The sequence below is a fragment of the Fusarium graminearum genome, chromosome 3 (assembly GCF_000240135.3).
Source record: "Fusarium graminearum PH-1 chromosome 3, whole genome shotgun sequence".
In the NCBI taxonomy this organism is placed as follows: Eukaryota; Fungi; Ascomycota; class Sordariomycetes; order Hypocreales; family Nectriaceae; genus Fusarium; species Fusarium graminearum.
The window spans coordinates 2,901,848-2,918,117 of record NC_026476.1 but is presented as its reverse complement, the minus strand read 5'-3'; the positions used below and the strand labels follow the sequence as shown (position 1 = coordinate 2,918,117).

Here is a 16,270-nt window from a genome sequence, read left to right as displayed (position 1 = left end):
GTAATGGAAAGAAGGAATGAAGGCGAATGGGAATGGGGAGATGGGAAGGGCATGGAAACACGACAGGGACAAGGGGACGGGGATCAAGGGGGTGTGACCCAAGCATGGATGTTGATGTGGACCTGGATGAGAGTCAAAGAGTGCCCTGAACTTGAACTGAACTGAGATGCACCTAACTCAACCTGGCTGGCGAGCGGATACATGTCCATCTGTGCAACACCCAACCTATTTTTCCAGCGCCAACGTCGCTGGACACACTGGACGGCTTCGTGCTCCCGGGCTCAATTGCATTTTCAGGTGGACCTGGCCTGGGGAGACGACGGTGACGGGTGAACAAAGAAAACGGGGATGGCATCCACACCACCCCTAGAGCTTAAGCTTGAATGGCTGATGGGTACTCGCAGCGAGGTCGACAGGTACAACCAATGCCGTGATGGTGGCAGGACCAAGTAATGTACTGAAGGGCTTGTTTCAAAGTACAGCGCTCAGCGAGACACACGATGTGTCTGTCGGCTGGGGAAAGGTGCCGGCACAGTACAGCGTCACCTCGGGGAATGCTTCAACGCCTTCTTCACGCATTGTCGCAATCTTTCGGGATCCAACCTTATCTGCAAACCGTATTCTTCACTGAGGCTGCGTTTGTGAGCGCCCTTGGCCGTTTATCGTACCCGTTGAGATGATTCGCGACGGTAACGGCCAGCGGCGCCATAAGCCAGGCTAACCCCTCTCAAGCCCCCAGGGTTCCAAGGTCATTAGGGAGAACCTTCCCAGGTTATCGGCGGTAATGGTGGGCTGTCTAACTCAATTTAGTAGCGCGGAGAGTGAACTGCCAGCAAAATCGCCAGAACTGAAATTGCGCACCGAAGGGAAGGGGGGTTTGCGTTGCGTTGCGTCTGTGAACTAAGGGCCAGGGTGTGGCTGAGATTGCTTTGTTGCGACGATAATTACATTCTCTGCAGACGGTGTCCATGCCAGGGTATGGCACAGTCAATCAATCAATAGGCAGTTCGGTATAATTCGTGAATAAGCGGCATGCATCAGAGTCTTCTGTGCCTCGCTCAATAATGAAAATCGATGCAAGCACGTCGCATGTAGCACCAATGAACCGGTATGCTGGTGAGCCATGCCATGCCATGGTGCGGCATCAAGGTAACAGAAGCAGAGTCAGTCAGGGACATGGCATACCATGGCATCGAGGCTATGCTGTAGCAGCTTCAGCGGCAGCTGTAGCAATGGTCCAGCAGCGTTAGTTAACAGACCATGTCGTAGCGTCGAGTCCCAAAACACTGGTTGTGTCTCTCTTGTGCCGGGGGGAGTCAAGTTCAAAGCTTGTGGAATGTCAATCAATTATGCGGTGCTGAGGAGATGACGAGTTGTGCGAGTTGTGAATGGTTGTGTAAAAACCACACGAAAAGGCTATGCAAGGATGCCCTGTGAACAACGCGATGTGATTGGCGAAACTGGGCTCTAGACGCTCAGTAAGGCCTAGCTTCATCTTTGAACAACTCACGTCCCCATAAGCTGACGCGCTCTCGTTCATCTTATCCATCTTGCATAATTGCATTATGGAAGCAGCTTGCGTGTGCACGTTTTACAACTCCAGAGTTTTTTGCTTCTCCTCCTTTTGTAACCGGGGACGTTCCGAACTACGGGAAGCTGCTCCGGCGTAAAAGTCAAATTATGAGTTAATTGCCAGGCTATCAGGTAGCAGCCAAAAAGTCTATGCATATTCTGCAATGATACTAGTCGTTCGTCTTCTTGGTCCAGAATATTCAAAGGGGAGTCGATGTGACCATGGCGATGAGATGGAGTTGATAAAGATCAATCCAAGATGGATGCTTTCGCTTAGCACTTACACGCCGTATCGACCGTCTTTGGTGGTTCATACCTACATGAAATAAGAACAAGGTCTCTCCCGTTAAACTGGACATCGTATGCGTGGCTGGTGTGCAACTATATGTACTTGACAGTGGCTTTTTGATAAGCCAACGGAAACACTCTGGAAGATGGACGAGAGCGCGTGGGAAAGTTGATGCAACCGCCCAGAACGGTTTCACACGCGACTGGTAGACTGAGGCGATACAAACCTGTCTTTCCAACGATACTCTCAAATTGCGTCAGTTTCTCCTGGGAATCAAGGTACTGCGTTGTGACTGATCATGTATAAACTGCTAACCGTAATCAGCAGCCTCCCGACTGGCAACACACCTTGGCGAAGGTTACTTGGCTCTAGTCTACTACGAGTTAGTCTGCAGCCCAAGAGGGCCACCCCGTGGCATGGCAGCATGGATAGCGCCGTGATCCAGGAACCAAACTGCGATGGAGTCAAGCACAGGGGAAACACCAATTGCACCTTGGTGACAAGACGAAAAGACCCGCTCGAAAAGACTTAGCTGCGCTTAACTTGGTCTAGACGGCGCCACTTAGACTCAAGCCTTTAATTATAATGACCCTGTTCCTGGCCCGTCCATGGCATGCGAACAGCATCGTACCTGGGCCAGTGTCTCCCTTGTTTACTGCGGGTCCTACTCGGCAGGAATCAAGTTGATGAGGTTGATTGACGATCACGGCTTTGATTGAAGAAAAAGGAAACACATGCATGCGTTGATCTGATAGATGACAGTTTAGGGAGCCATGTCTTTCGCTTCCAAGGCCTTTGAACTGCAAGCGAAATGACTTTGAAGCAGAGTACAATGGTGGCTTGACAGGGCCATAATGGGTAAGGGTATACAACGTCCATTGACGACGAGCAACAAGAATCTCTCGTGTTTGTCCCCAGACTCACACACTCACTGTGTCCAGTAAAGTACAGGGTGTGGCTGGCTTCAATGCAGGGCAGCGAATTCTCTAACTCCACGTGGGCGCTCCAAGGTGCAAAGAAATACAGCGCTTCGGTTGGTCGAACAGTCCCCGAGATTGCGCGTCAGTCTCTTGCTACAGTGTCGTATTTAAATATTTTCTGTATTAAATGTCTCAATTAACAAATTCTGCGCATGGTTTTCTCGTGTCGTCGTAGTGATGTGTAAGAATTATTCTACGATTGGGTTGGTATAACCATGTATTTCATCTCAACTTGCCTGTCGCCATAAATGATCTACAGATGACTCCGAGATCCTTCCTTGTTAACGTTTGGGGCAAGCCTGTTAATTAGACCTTGAGGTTGTTGTCATTGGAGGTTATCAGCACCCATTGTCATTCCTACTTTACTCTGCTTATCCCTACACACTTATCATCACATTCAATCTTACTTGCAGACTATTGTCACCGTGATGCCGTCTGTGCATTTTGCTTCTGTTTCTTGCTGCTACCGTCACATCCTCTCCCTTTCTTTAGGTGTTACTCGGCTGTTGGTCTTCCGTTCACCCGCATAAGCCATCTCTGCGGTGTTTCTCTATACATAGATTACAATAGATGCGGCCGCTATACCATGAATGCATTATAGTATTTTGGTGGTCAGCCATTCTTAAGTCAGTGCATAACAAACGGAGATTGTTTCCACACACATTCTTTTGCCCTACCGTGGCATGGCTGCACAGCCACTTACACAGCTACCTATCGTCAGTTTGACTTTGGATTCGCGAATCATGCATTGACTCACCATCTCAACTCACCTGAAGCAGCCCATTATCAATAGCGGCCGTTCTGGCTTCGTAAAAATGTAGCGACAGATTTTAGGCTCTTCCAAGCTCCTACCAGAAAGAAACGCGGTCCAGGGGTTCTCCCCAAATTAGGATGTCCATGACCTAATTTGGTCCCAATCTCACAGGCCCTCCCCTGTAAGCCGCCAGAGTAGCTGCCGTATTGGTAATTTGGTTTTTTGACGCCATCTAAACACCAGTCGTCCGATTCATGTTCTCGTCAAGATATCCGCTTCGTTTGTTTCTACCGTTTCTTCCTACCCGACTTCGGCAAGGTTCGCTTCTGTTGATCGTGATGGTTTCGTTGCCAAGAGCCTGCAAAGGCGCATTTAATCTCAGCAAGTCTCCGTAGTATTACATAGGTACCTTGCCGGTCACAACTGATCCAGCTGTTATTGTGGACCAGTGGAAACCAACTGCTTCGTCTTATTATAGCCTCTTGCAACTAAATCAGTTGTGCAAACGGCAGTTGCTATCACCAAAAATACCCGCGTACCTCTACCAACTACCTAACAATGCGGTATAGGACAAGCCATGCCGTCGCTGCCCTACCGCTCTTGGAAACCGATCCAAAAGGGATGCTTTTTAGCTTGTTCTGTTCAACCTCGTCCCCTAGCAGCAGTCCACTTGGCTTGGCGTCTTCCTATCCATGCTCAAGGGTGACTCTGCCTGAAACGAAACGAGTGACCTGCTGAGAAACATTTGAGGGACAGGTGACTCGGAACCATTTCTCGGCGATGATCCCTCCGATTCGGCTGGTTCAAGCTAGAGGAGCAGTAGATCCCCCCTGAGACGAGGCTGTCGGCGGCTCGTCACGCTCACGGGTGAGCTATTGCCTTTTCAAGCCGACAGAGTGAAGTTCCCAGACTTGATTGTCGGCTTAAACTGAGATTCCAATACCCTCAGTCTGTCCTGTTGGCTCGGGTGCATAGCATGTATCATAACAAGTGTCAAGATATGCATGCCTGACCTCGTGTGTTTCCAGACGTGGCTGCCTCGTTCGGTCAGTCCGGAGGCTATGATGTTCTGACTTCTTTGTCTTCGCCAGTTGCGGCACCTTCTTTGTTGTCGTTCATGGTGCCCGGTCTACAAGTCTGGGTCCATGCAGAGAGGAGGTTGAAATCTCAGCCTCTTACTTTGGCTGTGTCTTGTCTCACTGCTTATAGGCACCAATTCTGCAAGGGAGCTTTGTTGTTCTGATGCTCAGACATCTGTCTCTCCGACTTCATCTGTGCCCATACGGTTGGCATGCCAGTGTTGCCATCTTCGTCATGATTGTTTCGCTTTAGAAACGCGAACATCTGTCTCTGACAGTCCCTACCTTCTTAATTCGGAATTCAATACCCCGCAGACCAAGACATATTGTCCTTTGTTCCTCCTTTAATTCGAAATGGCGGGGTGGCCGATAACGTCACATACGCAAAGTGACGAGGCTTGCAAATAGTCCTGGATAGCTGGTCTGTAATTCAAGGATCCGTGATGTAGCAGTGAGGCGTAACTCTATCCAAATCACTTCCCGCAGCCCAGTACATCTTCTCAGCGACTGGATACTGGCCCAACTGTCTTGATAGAGGTGATCTAGTGGGTAGCAGAAAAGTCGGCCTCTTAAGTCTTGGGGGATGTGTGTGTTGGCGAGTTATCCTTCTTAGTGAAAAAAAGAAGTCTTAGGATTAAAAGTAAGTAGTCTAGGAAGCTTAGTCTAAGTAGCCTAAACTGCCCTAATAATTTTATCTCTTATACTCCCAGCGGTCAATTTTTCTGATACCCTGAGGGTGGTCTTGGTGTTGCTATACATATCTTTGTCTCTCTCGCAGACCTGTTGGCAACATGATAACTGAGTTCATATAACAATAAGAACACTAGAGCAACTATAGTACGTCAAAACACATCGTCTAATTACTGATTAATACAAATAAGCTGATACTTCGAGAGTGATATCAACAGTTGTGTTTAACAAACGTAGTTTTTGTCGTTTGTATAGGGTAGCGGTATGAGAACTCACTACCCCTTCTTCCCTCATGGCTTTGCAATAACCAACCAATAATCTGACAGCCGTTGTATGTTTATTTGAACGTGTGTAAATAGTATTAGAAAGTTGTTTCGCTGATTCATCAACTCTCACAATGGACGAGGAATCGGAGGTTGTGAGTGAGGAACCCTAAATCAGTGCGTACTAGTAATCTCGTCGATGAATGCTTCCTATTGCTTAGGCAGTCAGCTTCATGTACCTGAGTATTTATGGTCCAAGTTCAATATATCGACAGCACTGACAAGGTTCTCATCTACAAACTCAATATGCGAACTCACTTACACGATACTCGATACTTAAACGTCGGATGTTCGGGGATCCACCCATCTCAACCGGCATCCGATCTGGCGACGGCCGGCCCCACCTCATGCCACTTTATCTGTATCCTCGTATATGATTCGTGTGAATTCAATTGTCCCCCACTGCGTCAGGACGCGCAGGGTCTTCTACTGCAATCGGTTAGTGGATTTGGTGGTTAGGAGCTCGTTCGATACAGGTCAAGGCTGGAATTTATTTACTATCATGAGCCGTCAACCACATACGGAGGATTGACCTCCATCTCACTCTTTTATATACCAACGCTGCAACCATGGCCCGCCGACAGCACTTAACGCTGACCTTTATACTGGTCCTAGGTGTATTTTTCACCCTGTCTTATTTCTTCTCTGGTCCTACGCGCAGTGTCCTACTTCCCAAACTTCAAAATGACGTTGAATTGCCCCTGAAAGACGCTTCTCGATCCGAGTTCGTGGCGGACCTCAACGCTATGCCTGCGGGTCTCCTCCAGGGCGAGTCTATTGCGCCTAAGCTCGAAAACGCGACGTTAAAGTATGTTGTTTGAGTTCGAACCTACAATACAACGTGCCACTAACACACCTTCTACCAGGGCTGAGCTTGGCCACGCGACGTGGAAGTTCCTCCACACAATGATGTCTCGATTCCCCGATAAGCCAACCAAGGATGATCGCATGGCCCTCGAGACTTTCATGCACCTTTTTGCCCGACTCTACCCTTGCGGCCAGTGTGCCGAGCATTTCCGAAAGCTACTTGCTCAATACCCTCCCCAGACAAGTAGTCGCAACGCAGCCGCTGGATGGCTATGCTTTGCTCACAACATTGTCAACGAGAGGGTACACAAGCCTTTGTTCGATTGCGAGAACATCGGAGACTTCTACGACTGTGGCTGTGGCGATAAGGATAAGAAGGGGGGTGTCGAGGGCGTCGCGGGTGAGGGTCCTGATCAAGAGTTGCACAAACATTAGAAAGCTTGGCCACAAGTCAAGTATCGATGATACATGAGTAATCACGGACGGGAAAGAAATCCGTATATACTGGCTTCGGCTGGACCGGCCTTCATACACAACGTGCTGCGATACCGCTAACCGCTTAATGAGAGAACTGCATGCCTACCTACGAATGCACACTTTTGAAAATAGCAAGAATGAATCATTATAATAACAGCGAACCTCATTGACTTGCCTACGGTTTCTCACATAACGTTGTAGTATTGTTTTTTTTTTACTGTTAAGCTCGTATCTCTGAAAAGATCGAATGAGCAAAACATTCATTCATAAACATTGTATATTTGCCAATGAGATTGTTCTCTTCAAGAGTATAAAGTCACGTGAATAATCACGTGCTGATAACTGGTCGTGGCGGCTGCGCGTTCAGAGCTGCCTTGCCCGAGCTTCATGAGCTTCAGCCCTCCCCAAGCAACGACCAACGGCAACGAAACATTACGACTCACGACGCTTGACCGATCGATCGCTTGTCTTCTTACAACATTAAACAAATCATCTAAAAATCGCCATAATGGAGTTTGGTAACGCTGGAGTGTTGAACGAGGGTGCGTTGGGAATTCTTTCGTCATAGCTATCGACATGGAAGCTTACAGATGTCGCCAGATGGTATCCATGTAGATATGGATCGCCTCAAGAAGGGAGAGGTCAAGTGAGTATTGAAATGCATTCTAAATGGACTTGCGCAACTTACTAACGAGTCTATAGCCTGGGAACATCGATGTACGTAACTCATTGATGATGCAAACGACACGGCCTAACAGTTTATTAGTATGGCAGTTACTTTCAAGGACGGTGTCATTCTGGGTATGCATTATTGTTCCCAATGGCGATGCAGCTAACAACCTCTGCTCTATAGGTGCGGATTCACGAACAACGACCGGTGCCTACATCGCAAACCGAGTGACAGACAAGTTGACGAGAGTACACGACACCATTTGGTGTTGCCGATCTGGCTCGGCCGCCGACACTCAGGCCGTTGCTGATATTGTTCAATACCAGCTTGGACTCTTCGCCATGACCAACGGAAAGCCTCCTATGACACAGACCGCTGCGTCAATCTTCCAAGAGATTTGCTACGCCAACAAGGACCGCCTATCGTACGTCCCGATATCACTAGTCCGATATCCATATTGGAATGATTACTAACCGCCGTTTACAGTGCCGGTCTGATTATTGCTGGCTGGGATGAGCGATTCGGTGGTCAGGTTTACTCCATTCCTCTGGGAGGTTCTCTTCACAAGCAGTCGTACGCCATTGGTGGTTCTGGATCGACTTATATCTACGGTTACTGTGATGCCAACTGGCGAGAGGGCATGGAGAAGGACGATGCTGTCAACTTCGTCAAGGGAGCCTTGAGAGAGGCTATCAAGTGGGATGGCAGCTCCGGTGGTGTCATTCGTATGGTTGTTCTCACTAAGGAGGGAGCGGACCGACACCTGTATCTCCCTGACACCGACTACGCTGTGCGGCATGAGTAATGGTCCTCGGTGAACAGGACATAACGAGGAAGAGGAGTAATGATCCAGCATGAGCAGTGCCATGAAACTCGCCATGACAGTGGGCGCATGAACAAGGAAAACAAATTCCACAGACGCCCATGACAGATATCGAGGTGATGATTGAAGAGGGCATGGCCAGGCTCTTTCAAGAAACAACGAATTGTAGTTGCAAGAAAGTTAGACATCACTCGGCGCTGTACACTAGATAATGAGATCAAGAAAGACAACACCTTTAGCGATCTCACTGACATAGACTAAAATCCAGTGCTAAGGGGACGGGATATGGAGCGGGCCGCAGTTTGAGTTGATCAACCTGCCAAGCATGTGATGCTCGTGTCACCTTGATAACTCGGGCTTGAGTTTGAGCCCGAGAATGTGATTCTTGAATTTGATTGTCAATACGAAACGCCTAAATTGATTGTCGTGTACAATGACATGCACATGAGTTGAGGCAGCTATCCAGACTGTTCACCGCTTTTCTAGAAGGCGGATTTGAAAGATAGTTGAGTTGGTGTCTCCAGACTTGTAGCATAGTGGACTCTTAGCAACAAATGAGAGACCTACGAACCTGCATTTTAAGTATCTCGTGATGACGGGTGTTGGAGCTGGTAAGAACAAGTGACATGTGCTCGAAGAGCATAGGCTACCTGGTAATAGTAGAAGATCAGGCAACTGTGCCTTATCTATTGACTCAGTCTTTGCTTGACCGCTGCAAGCTGCGTGATGTTTCCAACTTTGTATCCGTGCCTTGAACAACACCGCCAGAAACAAACTTGTTTATGAAGCACGTGTACATACATGTGAAGGCAGGGAAGCTCGTCGCCTAAATGGACATTCTCAAATGTTCCGGGGTTGGGGAATAGTTCCATGTGATATTGTAGATGCCTTGCATTAGACTACAACCCCAAATAGGTTATACCCGATATCGGCATCTTGCAACCAGGAAACAGCGCAGGAATGGTACGATGAATTAGAGTATGTTGGATGAGAGGCACAGCAGTTGTCTTGAGGTTTAAACCACGCACTCTGTGATGGCATTTGGGTTCCTTGCGTCAGTGGCGAGTTGTGCAGATCGTGGGTGAAATAGTGAACTTGCAGATAGCCGGCGGTTATTTATTCGTTGTCCACTTATTTTGCAAGAGCTTATCCATTCCGAAGAGATATGTATACTGATGGGCTCTCTGGAACCTATATTGAGGCTATGCATGGTGGTTGTAACATACCGAAATTGAGTTGCATATATACAAGTCAGGTACATTATAATGCAAATCGTCATGGGGCTGTGGCAGGTTCGAAAGAAGCCGTTTGAAATACCCAATGAAGCGTTGTATGTAGTTCTAGTTTAAACATATCACAGCCTGCGTATTTGAATATACTATGTAGCGTCCATCGTTGATCGTCTCTGTGAGCAATTTGCCCACGTGCTTTAAATCATTGGTCCTGGGGGGCCAGCAGTACTATGTACCTATGCATTGTCGACTATCCGTAGCAGTGCCATGTAGGAGTTTGTCAACATAAAGCAATTGTATTGTACAGTAGTCAGGAATATGTCTGTTGCTTTTGCTTTTCCAAAGAAGCCTTGGTTCATCTAGTGCTACCACTTAAGAACCAGAGATAGGTAATTGACCTTTGGTTGTTGCCCAACCCCTGATCTACAAACAACCAACATCTATTTGGGAAGGTGTGCTCTAAACAAATGACCCAGGAGGACTCAATGTATCATAACTGCCTAAGCGAACCGATCAACATGGGAAGGAAACGAGTGATGAGATCCTTCCCTAACACTTTGGCAAGTCAGTGGGGATTAGGAGTGACCCAGACCTTCCTCGTCGGAGACTATTAAAAGTAACATCCCTAATTTTCACTTCTTCATCAATTGAGCATACTGAAAATCCCCACACTGTCGATATTTCTTTTTATATAAAGCAGCTCATCAAGCCTGACGAACCCTGAGACGATAATAGTACACATGATTGAGTTGTTGATCAACTCGTCTCCATCTCAACTCCACTTCAGAGAGCTCAAGCCATTGTCGATAGCCACTCGCCTGACTTTACCTGGAGAGAGACCCCTACGCTAGGAAGATTCAGATTCAGACCAGCCCCAGTGAACGGACCACACGATTATCTGGGCCAAGCTATTTTGGTCGACCGAGCCAAATCATCCCTCAGAGCCGTGTCATTCAATTCGCTGTCGCACCTCTTCCCTGGACTCGACTCGACTTGGCTGCGTTTGGGCCAAGATTTGCAGTTGCGTTCGTCCAAACTTCAGGTGCTCGCTTGCGCGTCTCTTTTGTTTGTCTGAGTCTTTGACCTTTTGCGCTGCTGCTATTGCCCGCTATTCCCCGGACGCATTGGAGTCGACTGCCTCATGTGTTGTCAAACCTCGAACCATTCCTAGTTTCCTACACCTAGGCAAAGATCAAAGCTCGGATACACATCATATCACTGCAGTTTCTACACTCCTTCATACAGCAGGTGATCTTGTGTTTGTTTTCCAACAGCGCTGATCGGAGGAACCCTCGACTTATCTTCAGCCTGCGTGCTCCGCTCCGTTGGCCGCTCCTCGCCGTCTCCGTCGCCTTCGCCGGAATACGCGCAACCTATTGATTCTTGGTCTTGCGATCACGCTTCAACATTACCTAAGGCAGCCAATCATTACCTATCAGCTGTTAGCTGTTACCTTTAACTTGACCTCTCCTACTTCAAATTCGGCGGCTCTTCGACGAGTATCTCACTTCATGAATCAATCATACCACATCCCACCCCGTTACATCGAACCTTGAGCATAGCTCTTTTAATATTGTTGCGCCACTCTGTTTTCTCGCCGCCAGCGCTTTGCCTTGCTTAATCAAAATCTACGTTGAATTTGTCCGGTCCTCGGTAAGTGCAATTTGTTTGCTTCACTTTCTCTATGTTTCATGTGCCTGGTTTCACGAGTGCCTTAATATACAACTTGCCCTTGTGTATCGCACACATCGTCACCGTTCAACACACGAGCGTCGCATTCAGCCCGTGAAACGTGGGCGAAACCAGACGATAGACGGGACCTGTCGCAAAGAAGCGGACGGCACGACGGCTGGTGATGAAGATTGTCAGGGACTAAGCCATCCATCCAAACAACTTCGAGTCTGTATGGGTTGCACATGCTGTTGGCAGGGGTGGTGACGTCGTCGGCCTGTGCTCTTATCAGGACGGATGCGAATCTACAACGCCACATCAGTTACCATGGCCGACAGTAAACGCATCAGTTCGCTTTGTGCAACGACGCTTGATGCGGCCTTGGTGTGGCAATTCGATATCCATACCGGCCCCTCTGATTACATCTTCAAACGTCGACACATGAGGTTTTCAATGAGCGCAAACCATGTTTTCTATGTCGAATGACGACGAATAATTGAGGATGAAGCCTTTTCCGCATCTTCTTGACAGGGGATGATCGACGACGAATGGCACCTCACCCCACTCAGCAGGAATTCCCTTCTCTTGATGGATTCCAGAGACGAAACTGAGGACACGGATCGCATTGGGGCACTCTCGAACAGTCCAGAAAAAGACGAGGGAAAAAAAGACTCAAGACCCTGACTTGATGTACAAGGATGCGCCAATTAGGTTCAAGAGATGCATCACTGAGTCGCTTCCGAGATTTTGTCGGGGAGAATGAATCGGCGCAGCGCGGACTTGACCCCACCATCCATCCGGTCGCCAGCTGCCTCGACCACCACACGGTATCCGCTGGCTCGCCCACGAGGGCTGGTGAGGGGCGAGTCTCGTCGCATGGAGTCCAGTCCAGTCCAGTGTTAACGCCTGGATACCTACTGGACAAGGCCTGTTGCTAGTCAGTCAGCCTGACCTTGACTCCCCTCACTGGCTCCAGTGACTGCCCACTCAGCCTCTAAAATCTCCAGCATCTGTCGGGCTTGTCCTTGTTCTGGCTCCAGGCGTCCCCACCGGCCCGATCCTCTCCCCTCCTCTACCTTACTCTGTCCCCTCCATTTGACCTGATTCTTTTCGATTTCCTCAACTTGCTTGTCTTGGCTACTGGCATCGTCATCGCCTCCATTTTACCCTCAACCCTTTTGTACACCTCATCTGCCCTGCCAAGCGATATTAACTGCCTGCAACATTGCTATCTATCTGTGATCTTGACGACTAATAATTTGCTTTTGTCCTCTCCCGCAGTATACTTGCCTGCTTACGATATTGCTCTACGTTACCTGCACTCTGCGAGACCAGCGACAACACACGATACCCCTCGGTCCAAATTAATACTTGCATACCCCCCGACCTCTCGCCCGATAGCGATGTTATGGCAGCTGTGATCGGCGACTACATTTCAGACACCACCTCATATCCTCATAACATGATTGCCAACCCCTCCCTTCAGCACCACCACTCACACGATTCTTCTTCATCCTATCGATCTGGTAGCCGATCACGACACTCCACCACTCCTCGAGCCCAGCGTACAGCAGCAGAACTTGCCGACTTTAACAGCAACCATAGTTCTACTGCGTGGTCACCTGCGACGACAACAGCAACAGCGACCGCGCCGACTTCAGAGTCTACACCTACTCCAGCGTCAGCGGGCCAAACCGCCCACGTGTCGGCCACTGGCGGAGCCTCACGCTTCCCTTCCCCGCCTCCATCCTCATCGCCTGCTGCTGCTACCGGCCCTGCCTATGCCGATGATGCAAAGAGCTCGTCTATGGCATCTGACGCGAGGGACTCTGGTCCCCTAGGTCACGCTTCGCGGTCCGGCCCAGTTTCACATGCCTCTGCGGCTCAACAGCCATCTCCCGCATCCGACGATTTCCAAATATCTAACCAAGCCTATCCTCTCTCTGGCGGACCCTCGCAACCGCCAGAGCAGAAAGTTATACATATACGTGACCTGGCACACATCCAGAGCCTGGCCAGTGCCGACCTGCTATCTGGCAATGGCGGATCCGGCATTCTTAATGACCCCCCTCTTCAGCAAATGAAGTATGAAATTAGTGGCATGCCTATTGGGGACATTATCGAGATGGTGGCTGCGCTATTAACAAAGATCACCACCACCAACGATCTACAGCACGATGCAATGCAGCGCAATGTTGCTCACCAGCAACAGGCGAACCAATCTGGTGACTCGAGCGGTAGCTCGATCTCGTCCTTGAACCATTCTGTTCTCGCATTTCATGGCAAGAATGTCCCTGCTATTACCATCCTCAGCTACCTGTCGAGAATACACAAATACTGCCCTACCACTTATGAAGTATTCCTTAGCCTTCTGGTATATTTTGATCGCATGACAGAGCGAGTCAATGATATGGTTACGAAAAACGAAGAGATCCGAAGGCAGACACAGTCGCAGCAAACAAACACAAAGACTCCTCAAGATACTCCGATGCGCGGCGAAGGCATGAATGATACGGATGAGAGTGATTCAGATCTTGCGGATGATGACGATGAGGAAATGACTGATGCAGCTCGACAGAGTCGCCCAAGCAGCAACAAGGGGGCTGCCACTCCTACCGAACATCCTGCCATTGCTGCTGCAACATACTTTGTTGTTGATAGCTTCAACATCCATCGTCTCATCATCTCTGGCGTGACGTGTGCAAGCAAGTTCTTCTCGGATGTCTTTTACACCAATTCGAGATATGCCAAGGTATGTATTTATGCTTAACAGCCTGTTCATGGCTGACCAGATGCTAATAATTGGGCAGGTTGGTGGATTGCCGCTGGTTGAATTAAATCACCTCGAACTCCAATTTCTTCTCCTCAACGACTTTCGTCTCGCAGTTCCAGTGGAAGATCTGGAAGCGTACGCAACCATGTTGGTCGAGTTTTATGCCCGGGAAGTGGTAGCCAAGCAGGCGGGAGCTGGGAGTACTGAGTGAATAAACCTACGAAGTACGCGCTAGGCACGATCAGTGTTTTGCAAGCTGCCCATTCACGATGGCAAACGTCGGTCACCTGCGCTATTGGGCGTTCTCAAATCAACCCCGGTGACACGGCAACCGAAGACCACGCGACGTGAAATAACCGCAGGGCGATACATGAAGGAATAAATGGCCTTTACTATATACCGCTGGTATATGGAGTTCAAGGACAACAATCGATATGGATCGGTTGGTCTGTTTTCTATTCCGGACTCATTGATGGCTGTGGAAAGTGCGCCCATCAATGTATGAGACTCAGAAGGATATGGGGATGGGGACCACGACGAACCATGCCTGGGGCTGGTTTGAAGAGGCCACTTTGTACGAGTGCATTGGACACGTTTAATGACTTGATGTACGGATCGTGATGGCGAGCAGTGGACTGCTTAGTGGATCTGTGTTTCTTGCGTAGACTGGAGTTCTTACACGGATACGGAGAGCCAACGGAGGCAACCTGTTGGTTGGGAGATTGGGGTTGTGACTCCTCATTAATTCCTATCTCGCATTGGAGTTGGAGGTGTTTTGGTAAAGAAGCATTTGCTTAATTATATATTACCGTTATGACTAGCACCTCAAGCTTCTGCACAGTCCCGAAATAAGGTGTCTTGTTGATCAACAGTGTGTTTAATAACTATTACGAGCCCCTGGTGCTTGCAGGCGATTCAGTGTTTACAGTCTCGACCTGGAAGCTTCCCAGATCTCTGGATGGTCAAAACCAATGACGGCGTCTGCCATTTTGAAACCGATCTGCCATTTTCGCCAACCAGGCCAGAAATTCTCATGTGGACCAGCCGAGTTCCTATCTTCGTTACGATGCTGCTCCACGTCAAACCAACCCAACTTACACTTTGAGCTCGATTGCTGTGGAACAATAGAGCACCATCGGTCAGTGCCAGGGAGCTCGCCTTGGCTCCCAGCCCCCTCTGGAAGCGGAGGAAAGACAAGAGTGGGGTCAAAGCCAAGATAATTAAGCCATGATGTTCGGAATGGGAACGAAGGCGTGTATCCGACGGGTTTGAAAGTCGCTTGGAAGAATGGAGTGGACGCTGGAACTGCTGATTCAGTGAAGCCTGAGTTTGGGTCTGTGGGAGCTGTATCGTTGGGATATACTTTTACGGTTGTCGAACCGTCCGTGTTGTTGGACCAGATGAACTCGGCGAGGTGCTTAGGAACATTCCAATCTAGTCGTGAAGATCAGCAAATAGACACAAAGAAATATTTAGGTAAACATACTTTTCCTTCCGTTATAGCAAGTGTGTTTCTGCGAGACATAAATTCTCGTAATCTTGATATCTTTGCCTCTCACTTTTCTTCCGTTCTCATCATCCTTCTCATAGCCAAACACGCCCGGTGCCAGGATAAGCTCATCGTATGGCCCGACAGGAGAGTCTGTGTATCGAATAATCTGCATCATGCTCAACCCTCCAAGCGCTTTCTGGTCTTTAGCGAAGCTCGAATCTGCCTCGAGAGGCGAATATGCCATGTCTGGGAGGTTGCCCGCTTGAGCGCGAGATGTCCAGAAGAGGAAGGCGTAGATGTCGCCTTTGAGAGTCCATGGCGGAGGAACAGATGGGATATTTAAATCTGACATTTTCGTGAAGATTGAAATGATGAATGCGCACGACGACTTTTGTATTTGACTAGACTAATAATGATGCAAGAATAATAGCTGTGGTGTTTGGATGACCAAGGTCTTACTTATAACATGAACTGTGCCACAGACCCCGAACGGGTTCAACATCAATCTAGCCTAAGACCTAACTAAACTTAGAAGACGAATAACATAAGAGTGGGTCTAACATGGTGCAATAGGACTAAAGTGTTTTGTTTCTTAGGTAGGTAGGCAAGTAATATCAAGTGACCAACCACTTGGCGAT

At 48.7% G+C, this 16,270-nt stretch overlaps 5 protein-coding genes across 5 annotated transcripts; 3 read left to right on the top strand and 2 right to left on the bottom strand.

The window, feature by feature from the left end:
* Positions 1–5,104: 5,104 nt before the first annotated feature.
* FGSG_12771 (uncharacterized protein) lies at positions 5,105–5,994 on the bottom strand (the record flags this gene model as incomplete). Its single annotated transcript, XM_011325894.1, is given in 5 exon segments — positions 5,105–5,197; positions 5,404–5,454; positions 5,641–5,796; positions 5,813–5,866; positions 5,950–5,994. 5 exon segments carry the CDS (start codon positions 5,992–5,994, stop codon positions 5,105–5,107), a joined length of 399 nt encoding a protein of 132 aa, XP_011324196.1.
* A 262-nt stretch (positions 5,995–6,256) lies between these two features.
* FGSG_05632 (uncharacterized protein) lies at positions 6,257–6,929 on the top strand (the record flags this gene model as incomplete). Its single annotated transcript, XM_011325893.1, has 2 exons — positions 6,257–6,495; positions 6,554–6,929. The coding sequence occupies 2 exons, from the start codon at positions 6,257–6,259 to the stop codon at positions 6,927–6,929; spliced, it is 615 nt and encodes a 204-aa protein (XP_011324195.1).
* Positions 6,930–7,359: 430 nt separating this feature from the next.
* FGSG_05631 (proteasome component PRE3 precursor) lies at positions 7,360–8,726 on the top strand. Its single transcript, XM_011325892.1, has 6 exons — positions 7,360–7,513; positions 7,572–7,617; positions 7,674–7,688; positions 7,738–7,772; positions 7,825–8,065; positions 8,128–8,726. The coding sequence occupies exons 1-6, from the start codon at positions 7,480–7,482 to the stop codon at positions 8,444–8,446; spliced, it is 690 nt and encodes a 229-aa protein (XP_011324194.1). The 5' UTR covers positions 7,360–7,479; the 3' UTR covers positions 8,447–8,726.
* A 3,768-nt stretch (positions 8,727–12,494) lies between these two features.
* On the top strand, positions 12,495–14,974 carry FGSG_05630 (uncharacterized protein). Its single transcript, XM_011325891.1, has 2 exons — positions 12,495–14,119; positions 14,178–14,974. Exons 1-2 carry the CDS (start codon positions 12,776–12,778, stop codon positions 14,349–14,351), a joined length of 1,518 nt encoding a protein of 505 aa, XP_011324193.1. The 5' UTR covers positions 12,495–12,775; the 3' UTR covers positions 14,352–14,974.
* Positions 14,975–15,062: 88 nt separating this feature from the next.
* FGSG_05629 (uncharacterized protein) lies at positions 15,063–15,984 on the bottom strand (the record flags this gene model as incomplete). The annotated part of the gene is made up of 2 exons (XM_011325890.1): positions 15,063–15,574; positions 15,627–15,984. The coding sequence occupies 2 exons, from the start codon at positions 15,982–15,984 to the stop codon at positions 15,063–15,065; spliced, it is 870 nt and encodes a 289-aa protein (XP_011324192.1).
* Between the last annotated feature and the right edge of the window lie 286 nt (positions 15,985–16,270).